Source organism: Poecilia mexicana, unplaced genomic scaffold (genome assembly GCF_051168715.1).
Source record: "Poecilia mexicana isolate PSO_F unplaced genomic scaffold, ASM5116871v1 scaffold_22, whole genome shotgun sequence".
Taxonomy (NCBI): Eukaryota; Metazoa; Chordata; class Actinopteri; order Cyprinodontiformes; family Poeciliidae; genus Poecilia; species Poecilia mexicana.
This window is the reverse complement of record NW_028263391.1, coordinates 5267516-5283835: the sequence shown is the minus strand read 5'-3', so window position 1 is coordinate 5283835 and position 16320 is coordinate 5267516. Positions and strand designations below refer to the sequence as shown.

Below are 16320 nucleotides of genomic sequence, written 5' to 3'. Positions count from 1 at the left end.
TGAACAAAAACCGACTGCCAATACAACAGTTAATAGGAAACCCACATCTGCACTACTGTGACTCTCCAGTAGGTGGCAGTGAGGCTCAATAAATGAGCTCAATAAATGATACAAGAAGCATTGAGACTTTTACAAACATACGAACTCTCAACAGAAAGGGTTTCCGATGGATTTGAACCAACATTTTCAGCTATAAACAGCCTCAACTATTCAGGAAAGGTTTGGGGAATGTTTGTGATCAGTCTCTAATGTTGGAACAGAAAGGTTGCTGCTTCCGCTCCAATTTATCCCAATGGTGCTCCACCACTCTAAGTTTAAGTTCAAGTTCAATGTTTGCAGAAGAAATTTGCAACACGCAGTATTTTTATCCTATTTTTACATGAAGATGATTACCATTAAAGTTTATCAGAAGGTGAAGAAAAGATGGATGTTTTTTTCTGTTCTTAGACTCATGACTTTACATTTTTTTTCTGCTGTTTTCATAAATCAACATGAAGGAGACACAAGGTTACTTCTAGTCATTAACCTTGTGTTTCTGGCTGTGTAACAAATAATATCAAACATATATTTCCAGTTTTATTATTGAAATGCTCATCATACAAAACACAAGTTTTCATTTACTTTGTTCAAAAACCATCAAGCATTATGCTTTGAATTTAGACATTCTCTTCCCAGCTGAACTTTGACTGACTCCTTTGACTTGATGATGCAGGAATCGTCACTTCCGCTTCCTGTTGAGCTACAGGTCGACTCCCCATCACTATAAGAATATCATTCATCATCACCTCTGAAACGCCAGAAACCTTCATCAGCTACACACTCAACAGCTGTTCAGTGTGCTGCAGAAACCATCCAAACAAATGTTCATTTGAGCAAGAAAAATGAACCAAATCTTTATCTTCTCTTTCCTTGCAGGTAAGTTTTCCTCTAGAACAGGAACATCATACGGTTTGTTTCCCCAAAAGAACAATCAACATCTTCTCTCCTATTCTCAGGTCTCAGTTTGGGGCTTGAGGTCCATCAGTCCCACTCTGATCTCATCACAAGAAATGGAGATAAAGTTCACATTTTCTGCACCCATGAAAAAACCGACTACAGAGTGATGCTCTGGTACCAGCGGCTACCTGGAGACACGGCCATGAAGCTCATCGGACATTTGTACTACGACAAGCCGTCTATGGAAGACGGATATAAAAAGGACTTTGGGATCTCTGGAGACCTGGGAGGGGAGACGGCGAAGAACGGATCCCTGACGATCCAAACCGTGAAACAGGATCACTCTGCCGTTTACTACTGTGCTGCAAGAGAAGCACAATGACAGAAATCCTCTCTGCACCTCAACAAAAACTGAGCTGTGTTTTATCATCAGTGGTTTTTATAGAAAACTGACACCTGCTTGTGGTTGTAATAACTCATAAAACTGCGTGAAAGCAGAGGATTTAGATTTCCTGTTCAGAATAAAAACAGAATAATCCCATCATGGCTTCAGAAAAGCCTCAGGATTGTCTGAACAAAACTTAGGAGTCTTCCAACCACAATCACATGTTACATCTCAACTATCCCTTCAAAGTAAAGGGACAGTTTACAGACCTGAATCTCTTCATGCTTTCTCCAACTTTGATTATTATTCTACATTAAAGTTTCTTAAATCATATCGCTGCCTCCGGTTCTTCCTGGATTTGGGTCCAAATCCAAACCAACACAAATGTACATACTTGTCAGATTTAATATATGTCTGGGGGGGAAAAAAGTGTTTCCTGTGTTTATCACATAACATAACAGCTACATTGGCATCCAAGTTTTTGCTTGTAAACTGACAGAATGTGGGAACAAAATGCTGTGAATTTGCTAAACATTACTTGTCAAAATAAGATAAGTTGATTGTTCTGCAGTGTGCATGTGCTGCGTCTCTGTAGAGGCGTCTCCACAGGCCTTATAATTGAGAAAATTGGAATTATGAAAAAAATATTCTTAATGGAAATGACAATTTCAAAGAAGCTTACGTTTTTTGATAAAGTTATTGCACTATCAAAATTTCTGTATTTTACAAAGCCGCAATGGAATCAGTTTTTTCCCACCACACAAGTCACATGATCAACAACCAGATGTTACTACTGGGGGAAACGACAAAGACGACAACAGGAAGTGGTAGTATCATGATGGCGCAGCGCATTTTAATAACTTATTGCCTTAACAGACTTATACCCGTGTCATTTTAACTATGTATCTTATTTAATGGAAAGACCATAATTGAGAAAACTTTTTTTTTTCTTTTTAGATCAGCAGAATGTCGACAAAGTTTTGCACACATTGGTAATGGAAATGCGACTAGAGTTGCCATTCAGACTCTCACCTCTACTGTCGCCTAATGACTGCTGCAGACAGACGTCCTCCAACTCTACAAGGACAAGCAGGACCATAAATTAATCTCTCTCTGGGGTTTGACAGGTAGGAGATTCCTTACAGTCCAGATCAACTGAATAAACTCTGTTTTCTAAAAATCCTGAGCATTAAGATTTGAAATGAGATTTTAAAGAGAAATCTGCTCACAGGCTGAGGTTGAACTTTGGATCTTCAGACTTTAAGGGGTGGTGCTTCATCATCACTTCCGTTTCCTCTTGAGGATGACTATCTCTGTTGGACAGCAGCAAATCTTTCGGCTGCACACCCGACAGCAGACCCATATGCTGCAGGACTTTTCTAAGCAGTTCCTTTACCCTGAGCAGGAAACATGATCTGCATATTTGTCTTCTCATGTCTCGCAAGTAATTTTGCTTCAGAGCAGCATCATCTTAAACGATTGTTTCCTTAGGATGTGAAATCAGTTGTTATGTCTCTCCAAATTCTCTCCTGTTCTCAGGTCTCAGTTTGGGGCTTGAGGTCCATCAGTCCCACTCTGATCTCATCAAAAAAGCTGGTGATGAAGTTCACATTTTCTGCACCCATGAAAGAACCAACTACAGAGTGATCCTCTGGTACCAACAGTCGCCTGGAGACATGGCCATGAAGCTCATCGGATATTTGTACTTCAAAGATGCGACTATGGAAGACGGATATAAAAAGGACTTTGGGATCTCTGGAGATCTGGGAGGGGATACGGCGAAGAACGGATCCCTGACGATCCAAACCGTGAAACAGGATCACTCTGCCGTTTACTACTGTGCTGCAAGAGAAGCACAATGACAGAAATCCTCTCTGCACCTCAACAAAAACTGAGCTGTTTTATCATCAGTGGTTTTTATAAAACAATGATTAAACATCTTTCAAGCACCTGCTTCTGTGGTTGGAAAGAAGAAAGATTCAACACACAGACTGAATATCTGAGTCACTTTGTTTGAATTAAACATTTTTACCACAGACTGAAAACCCACTGTTGCTCGCTACACACACAAACATTTATATACAACATCATCACTGCATTTATGTGAGTTTTTAAAAATCATTTGTGCAAATGAAGGCTTCAAATTTAGTAAGAATTTGAAACAAATGTCAGAAGCATTTTTTAGTATAAAAACTTATAAAGATTATAAATTGTAAATTACATAATTACGAGATTTATTTATGCAATATTCCAAACCAAAGTTTATGCATTCATTTCCGCTGATGTTTATTTTTAATCCAGTTTCTTTTAACTTAACACTTTTTTTTCTTTACAATGTCTAATAATTATTACTTTTATTATGGTTATTACTTTTGATCTTTGTTTTATTTTCTGTTTGTATGTGTTTACGCCAGTAGGGGGCACTATAAAGCAAAAATAAGGCACAAGTTTTGTGTGGCCTTATACTTTTGTATAAAGATTTCTAAAAAAAAATCTAACACTATTCAAAGAAACATTTTGTTCATTATAAAGTAGGAACCATAAAAGTGTCTGCTCTTGGTCTGTCATGTGACTCTGATGTCATTTCCTCAAGTGATCTCATCCAACTCATCATCATTTCAGCTAAATCAGTTTAAGGAGCAAAATGATTTCATTTTTAATTCTCTGTTCCCTCACAGGTACTGTGAACAATTCACTTCCAGAATTATTTTATACTTTGCTTCACTGTTCAACCAATTTGAGTTCTTTTTTTGTTTTTAGAGGATTCTCTCTTGGGGTTCACATCCATCAGTTTCCCCCTAATGTGGTCAGGAACACCAAGGCTGATGCTCAGCTTTTTTGCTTGCAGGACCTGGTGGATTACAGAGTCATCCTGTGGTACCAGCAGAACCCTGGAGGCTCTGAAACTCATTGGTTACGGATACAGCCAGTTTAGTGACGAAGGTGTGGAACAAACATACAGGAAACATTTTAAATTAGGTGGAGATTTAAAGACGGCCACAAACCTCTCCCTTTCCATCGTCAATCTGACAGCCGAACACACGGCGACTTGCTTCTGCGCTGCAATGGAAGCACACTGGAGCACCATTTGTTTGTAAAAGGTATTTCAGGTATTCACACAAAAACCTCCAACCTACGGCCTCATGGTATCTCCTCTCTGAATCTAGACAGAGCCCAGCAGCCATCACAACAAATTCCTTTATCCATTGGTTTTAGCATTCAACAATTTTCCGATAAACAAACTCTTGTACTGCTCATGGTTCCCTGCTGAGCATTCATACCCCTTTTTCTTTTGTACCAACTCAGCTTGGTTCCATAGTTTTATACGAGGGTTAAAGTAGGGTTAGGACCAGAGACTGGTACATTGTTCCTACTTTGTTAGTGTTCCAAACACGATGAATTGGGCTGAAAACGTGACATCAGAAGACCAGTTTCTGATCGACTAGAAGGCGGAGTCACTGGTTCTGTCACAAGAGAGACTCCCTCACAAGAACCATATCTGACTCAATGACAGACTGTATTTTGGAGCTCAGTCCAACGCAAAAACCGCCCCAAAAGTTCATCACTTCCTATCTCTCCTTCAAGGTAAAGACACAGCTGGTTTCTGGCATCCAACATGAAGCCATCTGTTGTCTTCATCACCATCGCCTTCTGGATTGAAGGTATTGATTGTTTATTAATCAAAGCAGTATTTTTTTTACTATTTTATATTAGTAACGTAAATATGTAGATTTGCAAGTACTGCTGGTGCAATTAACTCCTAAAAATCTAAACCTCCAATCTTTTCTCAGGAGTCTACCTCAGCAAAGAAAAGCAAGTGTCTCAGTTTCCGGCGGACGTTTTGGTCCGACCGAACAACAAAGTCAACCTGACCTTCACTCATACAATCAATAGCTATGACACAATCCTCTGGTATCAGCGCTCACCGGGAGACACTTCCCTGAAGCTGATCGGCTACGTATATTATACAAGCGTCACTATGGAGTCGGAATTTAAAAGCCACTTTCAGGTGACTGGAGATGGAGAGAAGATGGCTCAGCTTCACATCCTGAACCCGAGGAACCCAGAAGACAGTGGAGAATATTTTGGGGCCACACGTACATACACAGCATTAAAAGAGAGAGACTCTGCCATACAAAAACCTTCAGAGTTATCCAGCTGGTAACCGCAGCCCAGCAGGAAACCAGAGGCATGTGACAGCAAATGAGAGTTGAAGGGGGGAAAAAACCAACAAAAACCTCATGTCATGAGTACTAATACCGTCTAGAATCGGTAGATAGAAGATATTTGTTCATTGTTTTGCAGATGATGCCATTATTTACTGTGTTCTTCCTACAGGACACTCAGCCTCCCACAACCGGCTTTTAACTTGGTGTAGAGCAACTTATACAGAACTCCTTCTGAAAGCAGATAAAACCAAGACGATCTCCTCCACCATTCTGCAATGTTTAATATTCAAACACAAATATTTCAGTGACATAATTAATAACTGAACAACATATGCTGCTATTGTTGTACAATGTCCGCCTTCATGAAATCTCTTGTAAAACAGTTGGTAAAACTCAGTTTCTTCTACAAACACGATGGTTGAAATGCTGATGTATCAACTGATGTGTGACTGATTTAGTGTCTTTGCTCACTGAAATGATGCTTGTTTTTTAATGCTTGTTTTTCTTCTATTTAAGCTGTGAATAAACTCTAAGTAGTTAGTAACTTATACAATCTAAAACAGACACACATAATAGTTGTTACAGTCAATCAACACTTCAACTGGACTCAATGAAATTCAAAACAAAGATGAATTAAAATAAATAATATCTAGTGGATTGAAAAGGTGCATACTGAACTACTCAGCTTATATATGCCTAGTTTATCCTATTAAAATTCAATAAAAAGTAAATTGCTGCCAGGTAAAATACACAAAAAAATCTCAGATTGGCATTTTGAAGTATTCTTGAATTTTTGTCATTTTTTTGTGTTAAATTTGAAATTATTTGGATCTGGGTTTCCGTTTCCTGGGTTTATAAATCAATAACAGCTTTTAGTATCATCTCCTAAAATCACCAACCAAAACTCCTGCTATTAGAGGCTCTCAACAATACTCCCTTCATTTTCTCACATTTAGACCCATGAAACATTTTCTTAGCAGCAGCTTGTGGATGATGATTCTGAATTGACTAATTTGATATAAATGCTATTGTCTTATTGTCAAACAATGTTGAAAATGTGGTAAAATTGACTCATTTTGATTTTTACACACTTCAAAATGTGTCTGTATAAGACTTGTTGGAAATTTAGCTGTTAAATCTGCATATTTCTAGTTTACCAAAATAAAATAAATCCAAATCATCATCAATATTATTGGTTAAAATCAGTCGACTTCATCAGTGCCATGTTACTTACTAAAACTTCATTTTCATTTTGCTTGTACCTTGGAAGAAAAGATACCAAGTTTGCAGAAGAAAAAAACTTGCAAAAATGCAATAAATAAATGTTTCAGTTCATGCTGGTAAAAATGAATTATTTGTTTAAATTCTCAGCTGGTGTTACGGCAGCAGCAGATTTTACTTCCTGTCATGTGGTCATATAACTTTTTGTTCAGTCGATCTCTGCAGCCGTTTCAGTCAGATCAGGACCACTTATCGGTAACATGCTTCTCACGGTTATTTTTCTGTCACTGTTGGTAACATCCGGTGGGTGCAGATTTGGATTTCATTTTAGAATTCATCCCCAAATTGAAATACATTTATTTATCCGAGCATTGAGCATGTTGAAACTCTCCTCTTCGTATGCTGCAGGTTTCTCCGTTACGGTGCTCCAGTCTGCAGATCAGATCCTTTCCTCGGATGCTGATGCGACGTTGGAGTGCAGTGTGGGCGCCGGGTACTCCATGAGCAGCTACACCATGCTCTGGTACCGACAGAACCGCCACGGGGCTGAAATACAGCTTCTTCTCACAGAATATGAAACAACGGCTGGACGCTACCGTTCGTCACTCGATGCTGCGAAAAACAATTTTTCTCTCAGTATTCCAGAGCTGACAGTGAACGACAGCAGCATCTACTACTGCGCTGCCAGGCACAGTGAGGCACGCAGACCCAACACTCGTACAAATACAAGGCTGGCTGCGACAGAGGCAGGAAGGAGCTGTGGCTCCACTCATGTTTCATGTGTCAGGACATCATAAAGGATATCTGTTCCTAACCACACTGTGAAGTTATGTAAACCCTAACTTAAAGTGTGCAGAAACACTTTGTTGTAGATTTGTAGCCATTTTTAGGGAGAAGTGTTGCATGATGCAGTATTAGCTAACCTTTACCTGTCATACTGATAACCTTACATTTCACTTTTATCATCCATTTTTAAATTTGGTCACATTGACATGTTTCAGATAATCAAAAAACATCAGACAACAATAACCTGAGTAAATACACAAAACAGTTCTCAGATTATTTCAGGTGTTTCCCGATACAACTTCCTCACTTCCAATACAATATCAATACTGCAGTTTTGAGTGTCAGCCGATACCGATATTGACCCGATACAATATCGGCATGTGTCATACATACTTTTATCAATGATTTTGTAATCTGGAATGCATTGATCAAGTGATGTTACTCAGAGAACAATAGTTAATAGAAGGTCTGAGAACACTGAAGTGCTTCTAACTGAGATTTTAATGAAATAATTAAAAACTCATTTTTTGGCTGATATCGGACCAATTTCTGATATCAGATCTGGACAATCATAAGTATAAATCATTTTTTTCCATGTCTGTTTATTTTCTAGGGTTTTGGACTGGGCTGCAAGATCAAGGTATATTCTCTAATTATCTAGTAGCTGCATAAGGCCATTAATGCAGAACAAACTTCTGTTCTGGAAACGTAACAATGTCATGTTGTGAATCCTGATTCTCATCATGCTGTGTTTGACTTCTTCACACCCCCAGTTAATAAAAAAAGCATGTTGAATTTAGTGTAACAAAAGTCTTCTCTGAACCAATGTCTCAGAGGTTCAGCTGAAAAGCTTTAGCTGCAGTTGCAGCTTGTTGGCCACTAGGTGTCTCCATGTCCACAAAGGAGCCCATTAAAGGCTCTCTGGGAAGGAATGAGAAGAGTCAAAGGTTATGTGAGCAGCAGAGGGTAAAGCTGAAGCGGTCGGCTCCAATTTTGTATCTATAATGAATGCAGCAAAGAATTTGGTTCTCTTCACAGTAATAATCTGTGCGGGTAAGAATATCTATGTTAAGTAGTAGAACAGCCAAAATGGTCTTTGATTTTTTAAAATAATTGTATTCTTTTGTTTTGCAGGTGTTTCCATTGGTGTTATAATTGATCAGCCTCCGTCTTTATTGCATGAAGTTGGTCAACAGAATGTGAACTTAAAATGTAAACAAGACGACGATCAATACCTGAACATGTACTGGTACAGACAAATAAGCAATGGCAGCATGGAATTAGTGGCATATTCTCTTGGTAAAGATATTTCAACCATCGAGGCTCCATTCAAGGACACCAAATACTCCATGTCCCGTCCGTCGACGCTGAGCACCACGCTGCAGATCAACCAGGCCGAGCCTGGAGACTCGGCTGTGTATTACTGCGCTTCACGCAAAGCACAGAGCTTCAAGAAGCATTGAGAGCAATACAAAAACCTCAGGAAAACATTTCTATTAATGTGGATTCAAAATATGAAAGAAAAAAAAACATGTTCCTTTATGCACACCGTCATGTTTCTGCAGGACCACAAAGCAGATCAGATACGACAGCAGGTGTCAACTCCAACATTCAGAAACCTCCTTGATGTCTCACATAGTCGTTTCATTTTTCTCGTGCTTTTTTTTTTTTTTTCTTTCCTAAATTTGATAGGGGATTAAGGCTCAACAGATTATCTCACAGTGCCCTCTTCTGGCTTTATGTATAATTACAGTCAAGGTAAGCAATTTGTTTTGGTGCTTCTCAAGACTGGAATGCCATATTGAAACAATTTCTCATTCAATTCGATTCAAAAATACTTTTTAGATCCCAAAGGGAAATTATATGTTGCTCTAACTAATTTTAATTCAAGATTCTTCAAAGAGTTATGATAGTGAGTTATGAAGAGGACGGTCAGGGTTGTCCATAATTTTCAAGGTTTTATAAAGACTCTTCCTTTGCATCGTTATAGGTCCCACAGACGTCCCCAAAACAGAACCAGTCTTTATCAGCCTGTTGAGCCTTTTCAGGTCCCTACTTCTGATGCTGCTGCCCCAACAGACGACTCTCTGCAGAGTCGTCTGTTGCGTCTCCAGTCCAGTCTGTTGTCCAGATGAACATTGAGGTATTTATATTCCTTGACCACCTCCACTTCTTCTGCCATGATGGAAATAAGGTTTGATCTAATCTTGTTTCTCCTAAAATCAGCAATAATCTCCTATTTATTTTGAAGATGAGATGATCGTTTCCTCACCATGACACAAAGCGGTTCACCACATCTCTGTATTCAGCCTCTTGTCCATCTCTAATGCAACCAACAACTGCAGAGTCGTCTGAGTGTTTCTGTAAAGGACAGAAGTTTATTTGTGCTGGAGGTCAGAAGTGCACAGAGTGAAAAGTAATGGTGAGAGTACAAAGCCCTGTGGTTCTCCTGTGCTGCTGATCACCAGGTTAAACACACAGACTGTACCCTTGGCAACACCTCCAAATTTATTCAAACGGTTTATGGATTAAGTAACAGTAGGAATGTAATTCTTATGAAATTATAATTTATCAGTATTGTGGTCAAGCTACTTTTCAAATATATAACGCATAGTTAAAGGGATGAGTGAAAATAATTTAACAAAGCCAGAACACAGCATGTTCTGTGACAAACTCTCTCAAAGTCTCTTCATTTTTGGACCAACTGACTGTATTACGTTATAGAAATGTTCTGTATTAATAGAAATCTGATTTTTTTGTCAAATGTTTTACTTGGGATCATTCTAACCCAGGGTTTCTCAATTCCAGTTCTCAGGCCCCTCTGTTCTGCATGTGCCTCTATTCCAGAACAGCTGATCCAAAAGATTGCACGACCTCTTCTGCAGCCATCAAGTACTGCAGAAACTTGTTAATCACCCACAGATTCAATTCAGGGGTGTGGCAGAAAGGAAACACCTAAAACATGCAGGGCAGGGGGTCTGAGGACCGGAATTAATAAACATTGCTTTAACACACAGTTTTCAGATATGACTTTAAATTGAGGCCATAAAGTTTCTTAAAAAATGTTTTTCAGAAACGGAAACTGAAAAAATAAATAAAAGTGAATAATAATAATTGAAACTGAAAAATTGAAACTGAAAAAAAAAGTTCAAGACTACTTTTCAGTCTCAATTCTTTTATTTTCAGTATCAAATCTTTTCAAAGCAAACTTCTGTGCAAATGTTATGGCCCCAATTTAGCTCCATACTCAGGAACCTACTTCAACCTCCCAATTCCTCAGTCTCTCATTTCTTTAAAAATAGAGATTAGATATAAATGTGATATAAATGTAAGTGAACCAATTCTCTCTCTGCTGACTGATTGGCTGCAGAGTCATGGCCAGCTGACATGTCACTTCCTGTTTACACCTCCAAACAAACAAAAGCAGCCAGCAGCTTCCTGTCCTCTGCTCTGCCTTCTTTTCTTAGCCGACCCAGAAATAGCAGCAGGCAGCTTGGAGCTGCTCCAGCGTCAAGTCGGCCCGACCTCCACAGCTGCTCCCACAGAGACTCAGATGGAGGCTGAGATACGGAGAGGCTGGCTGGGGGGGGCGGGGAGCGGGGAGAGACGGAGGCAGCAGGTTTTTGTGTGATGCTTTTTCACCGTGGGGACAGGGGGCCACGGTGATACAATCCTATAGAGCCGCCGTACAAAAACCTCCTCGCATTAACATCCATCATGTGGACGGCTGAGTGCAGCACAGAGAGCAGCAGCAGGAAGCAGGTGGAGGTGGGCAGAGTGGAGGCTCAGCCAGGCTTTAAGAAACACTTTAATATGTAGAAAATGAACCAGAAACAGCTTTTATTAACACATGTTTGAGTTTATACATGGAGCCATCGGGTCATGTGTTCCTCAGGGTCAGAAATCACAACTTCTTTAAACGTTATGAAGCTCATCCTGCAGGTTTAACCTTCCTGATGATCTGGGTTATTACAGCCGGTCTGAGGGAGAAGATTCTGGAAAGTTTGGAGACTTTTTGGTCCAGGAGAGATTCAGTGTGACACTGGAAACGAAGCTTACTTTGGAAAAGGAACCAAACTCACAGTTTTAGGTAAGTTGGATTCTCACATGTTCACTTCATTCAATTAGATTTAAACATAATTCAAAGCTCAGATGGGAATAAAGAAAAATATTTAGAGTTTAAAAGTTCAGATGTATTAACCTGAAGTTGAATCACTGTGACCTACACTGATCCTGCTTACTTCGGTCAAGGAACCAAACTGACAGTTTTAGGTAAATATTCACTTTATTACAGAGTTTTAATTAGTAATACTTTGATTAGGACCTCTGTACAGACAGACGAGTCTTTGTAAAGTTAATTCTGGTAGAAAAACAGGTTCATGTTCAGTATCACTGCACTGTGACAATGATGAAGCTTACTTTGGTCAAGGAACCAAACTCACAGTTTTAGGTAAGTTTAACTCTTCACATGTTCAGTTCTCTTCGTCATGATGAAACTGAACAGTTCAGTAAAAAGTGAAGGTCGAATCCATCCAGTTTAAGTTCTGACATATTGAGCTGAACTCAGAGCACTGTGACCAACAGAGAACCTGCTTACTTTGGCCAAGGAACCAAACTCACAGTTTTAGGTAAATATTTCAGAGTTTTAATGAATAATACTTTGACTAGAGCCTCTGTCGGCTTTATGAAGTTAAATCTGAGAGGCAAACAGGTTCATGTTCAGTATTGCTGCACTGTGACAATGCCAACGAAGCTTACTTTGGAAAAGGAACAAAACTGACAGTTTTAGGTGAGTAAGAGATGTATTAAAATGAGCTAAAATCACCAGTTTTCTACAACGTTAGCATAGAGAGCCTTGTAGTTATACCTGAAGTTCAACTCGGCACTTTTTGACATTAAGCTGAAGCTCTGTGCCAACAACGAAGCTTATTTCGGTCAGGGAACAAAACTGACTGTTCTAGGTGAGTAAAGCGTCATTTTTAAGACAATTTTTAAAATCAAATAAAGATTAGGAAGTAGTAATATTACAGATGCATGTCTCAGACTGAAGGGAGGTTTAAATTTTAGTCGGTGACATGAACAGTTGAATCCATTTCTAAAGTAACATCCTGCACTGATCTGCTTCACTGTGATTCTGGTTACAACGAAGCTTACTTTGGAGCAGGAACTAAGTTAACCGTTCTAGGTAAGAAACCTCAAATAATTGAGGGTCTTTATAATAAAATATGCTTTTAAAATTTATGTTTTTGTTGTTCAAATTATGTTATTTGACAGAACAAAGTCAGGAGAGTTAGAGTAAAGAGAAACACGCTGCTTACTGGGTGGTTTGTAGCAATTTGATAAAAATTAGGTCGCTGTACCTTTAAATAAAAGCTCGAGGTTAAGAAAACTGCAAAAGGAGCCGATGTCAAATCAGAAACTTGAGCGGTTTTGGGTACTGACAGTCCACACTGTGACTCTGGATACGAAGCTTTCTTCGGCGCAGGAACAAAGTTAACCGTTTTAGGTAAGAGACATCCTGAATAAGGTCATTTAAAAGTTAATAACTTAAGAATCACAGTGAATATAGAAATTTGTTTGGCTGGAAATAATGTGAATAAAAAGAATCTGCTGATCCGGCGCTGTGGAAAGTTTCAGCTCTGTGCTTTTTGGCGTGAAGCGTAAACACTGTGTCAGTACGAAGCTTACTTTGGTCAGGGAACCAGACTGACCGTTCTCGGTGAGTGAAACGTCTCGAATCCTAAAAACATGTTTACATTTCTCTCATACCGACAGATCCATGCCAACATTATTCAGAGTAGTTGTTGTTTAATGCAAAGGAAAAAGCTACATTTGTTCCATAAATAGAATATAAAGATGTAAATTCACACAGCTGATGAGTTTTTAGCACAGAGGAACAAAATTAACTGTTTTAGGTAAGAAAACATGTTAAAGTTTATTCAGTTACTTAGAAAAGAAGTTGTAGAAATGAAGTTCTCCTCCCCAAAATGCAACTGATATGAAATCAGTTTTCACATGATAAAAATATAAGTATTGAAAGGATTTATAGAGGCAGCAGGAAGAGGTTTTGTTAGGGTTCTCTGGGGTTTAGCTGGTTCTAAACTCACTGTTATAGGAAAGAAACTCAAATGTATTTATTTTAAAAAAATTACTTAATTTGGTGGCAAACAGTTCTAATGGCACTTAGAAAATACTCTGATCTGGAGGGAAAAATACATTTTGGTGATAAAGAGTTTGTTTTGGGTCTAAAATTATGTTTGGGTGTAAAAGAGGTTAAAGACGGCGGCAGCTTTGCCTGCAGCCGTTTATCAGTGTGAACTACGATCCTGCTTACTTTGGAGCTGGAACTAAACTCACCGTTTTAGGTAAGAAAAACGACCAAAAGGCACATTTATATAAGTGTACAAATGATATCAAATAGTTTGATTTCTAGTTCTTGTTTTTGGTTTTTTCTACATGGGTAGAAAATATTTCACTTCAGTACAAAAAGACAGAGAAATGTTTTGCCATTAAAAAAAACATGTCCATTTTATTTATGACTGATTTAAAGTTCAGGATGTATGAAAGGATACATCAAGACAAAATTTGAAAATAAAACATCAAAGTGAGATAAATGAAGAGTTCTGATTCATGTGTAAAACATAAACTGGGTGTCGGGTTTTCTACCTGTGACTGAGTGCTGTGCTCCGGCTCTTATCCTGCTTATTTTGGAGAGGGAACCAAACTCACAGTTTTAGGTAAGAAAAATTACCAAAAAGCATCTTTAAGTTTAAAAAAAATGGATATTAATCAAATATTATTTTTAAATTTGCTTAAAACAGTAGAAACTAGTAGATTTCAGTGAAAAAAGGGAACAGTTTTCATCTGGACTAACGGTTGTTAACCTCGTGACTCTATGAAATCTTAAGATTTTTGCCTGTTAAAAAACATCATGTATTTTACTTTTTTTCCTCTGAATTAAAGTCCCAAAGGTGTGAGGGAATATGCTGAAAGAAAATCTAAAAACATAAGAAAGAGATAAATTTTGTGTGTCAGCGTTCTGGTTCATGTAGAAAACATAAACTGAGTGTCGGGTTTTCTACCTGTGACTGAGTTCTGTGCTCCGACTCTTATCCTGCTTATTTTGGAGAGGGAACCAAACTCACAGTTCTTGGTAAGAAGAAAATACTAATAAAAGGAGAAGACCAGTGATGATTCCTGTTATTGTTTCAGATTTTGACTGTACAGATCTGAGTAACTTGTTTTATTTTATCTCTTTTAATAAACAGAAGATGGAGTGGAGATCACTGCACCAACAGTGAAAATCCTTCGACCTTCACCCCTTGAGTGCAGAGACCAGAAGAAGACAGAGGGCAAAAGGAGGAAGACCCTGGTGTGTGTGGCATCTGGTTTCTACCCGGATCATGTCACCGTGTTCTGGCAGCACAACGGCAAGAACATCACTGATGGTGTGGCGACTGACGCCGCCGCCAAGAGGAATGAAACCTCAGGACTGTACTCCATCACCAGCAGGCTGAGGCTGCTGGCCAAGACCTGGTTCAATCCTGACAATGAATTCAGTTGTTACGTCACATTCTTTAATAGAACCTACACAAACTATTCAACGTCTATTTATAGTACGTTACTTTCAGAAAACAAACGTCCTTTAGAGACTTTTTATGCTTCAGGTTTAGTAATGGTGTCATTTTCTTTGTTTTTGTGTCTTTCAGCAAATGAAACAGATACAGGAATGACAAGAGGTAAAAATATATATTAATCACTTTCAGTACGTTTACATTTGCTAACAGGTCGGCCATTAGCCTCCACAGCTCTAACGTTTCCCGATCTCCCCCAACAGAGAGATATTTAAGGATCAGCCAAAACGCCAAGCTCTCCTACAGCGCCATGATCCTGAAGAGCTGCCTCTACGCCGTCTTGGTCTGCTTTCTGGTCTGGAAGCTTCAGGTCTGTATTACAGTCTGCAGCTTTAGCTAAACTTCCCCAATATAACCTGAAATTAGCTGTTAATGGTGTTAGCTTGAAACTGATGCAACCAGATTAGATTAGCAACAGGACAGACAGCAAAGGCAACAAGAAGAACACAAACAGTGATCACCAATATAACTGACTGCAGATGAGAGGATTGAGTAAAATAAACACTATACTGGTGTATTCACAAGAAGCTGCTGGATTATTTGATTCATAGAAAAGGTCCAAATAAATAAATGACATAAAGTCAACAGTGGAACCACCAGGTTGGTGGATGGGCAGTGGTACATTATTCAAGTATAGTTTAACATCGGTATATATAGGTGAAATTTTTTTTTAAATTAGAAACTGCCAAAAATTTGCAAGAGCTTCAAAGATATTTCATTTTATCTCAAATCAGGTGATTTTTTTTTTTTATCTACTTTTAAAAGAAATTCTAAAGAGGATTAAGATTTTTTATTTTAAGTTGACGGCCATTTTGATTTCAACTTATATTGTGATGCAGCTTCTGAAATTCTGTTCTGGCCTTTTGTTTTTGGTGTGATAATGTGATAATCAGTGGTGTTTTTTTCTTTCCTGTTTGTTTTGCAGCGTTCACCAAAAAAACGGCAGGAGTGAGAGCCGAGAGAGCCGAACCTTCAGCAGAAACCTTTTTTTTTTTTTTTTCCATTATTTTTAGCTTCTGTAAATAAAATGTGTGAAAATGGCAGGTGGAGACGCGTTTCTGACCTGAACATCCTGATTGTTAAAAACATGCAGGTTTTCTTGTTGAAACCTAAAAGCTCTCTGTGTTTTTGTTCAGCTTTTTCCATGTAATCTTTTCATGTATTTTCTCAATAAAGACACGCAAGCAAA

The 16320-nt window shown here is 38.5% G+C and overlaps 4 gene segments (V, D, J or C); all 4 read left to right on the top strand.

Annotated features, from left to right (window-relative positions):
• Positions 1–815: 815 nt before the first annotated feature.
• LOC106921667 (T cell receptor alpha variable 13-1-like) lies at positions 816–1564 on the top strand. The segment is given in 2 exon segments: positions 816–915; positions 996–1564. Coding segments are annotated over 2 exon segments (357 nt in total).
• Positions 1565–2731: 1167 nt separating this feature from the next.
• On the top strand, positions 2732–3183 carry LOC106921666 (immunoglobulin kappa variable 1-5-like). The segment is given in 2 exon segments: positions 2732–2765; positions 2861–3183. Coding segments are annotated over 2 exon segments (357 nt in total).
• Positions 3184–4937: 1754 nt separating this feature from the next.
• Positions 4938–5486, top strand: LOC148152763 (T cell receptor alpha variable 20-like). The segment is given in 2 exon segments: positions 4938–4983; positions 5113–5486. Coding segments are annotated over 2 exon segments (420 nt in total).
• A 5728-nt stretch (positions 5487–11214) lies between these two features.
• Positions 11215–16320, top strand: LOC106921669 (T-cell receptor beta-1 chain C region-like). The segment is given in 6 exon segments: positions 11215–11265; positions 12359–12458; positions 14766–15113; positions 15207–15236; positions 15335–15441; positions 16057–16320. Coding segments are annotated over 6 exon segments (663 nt in total).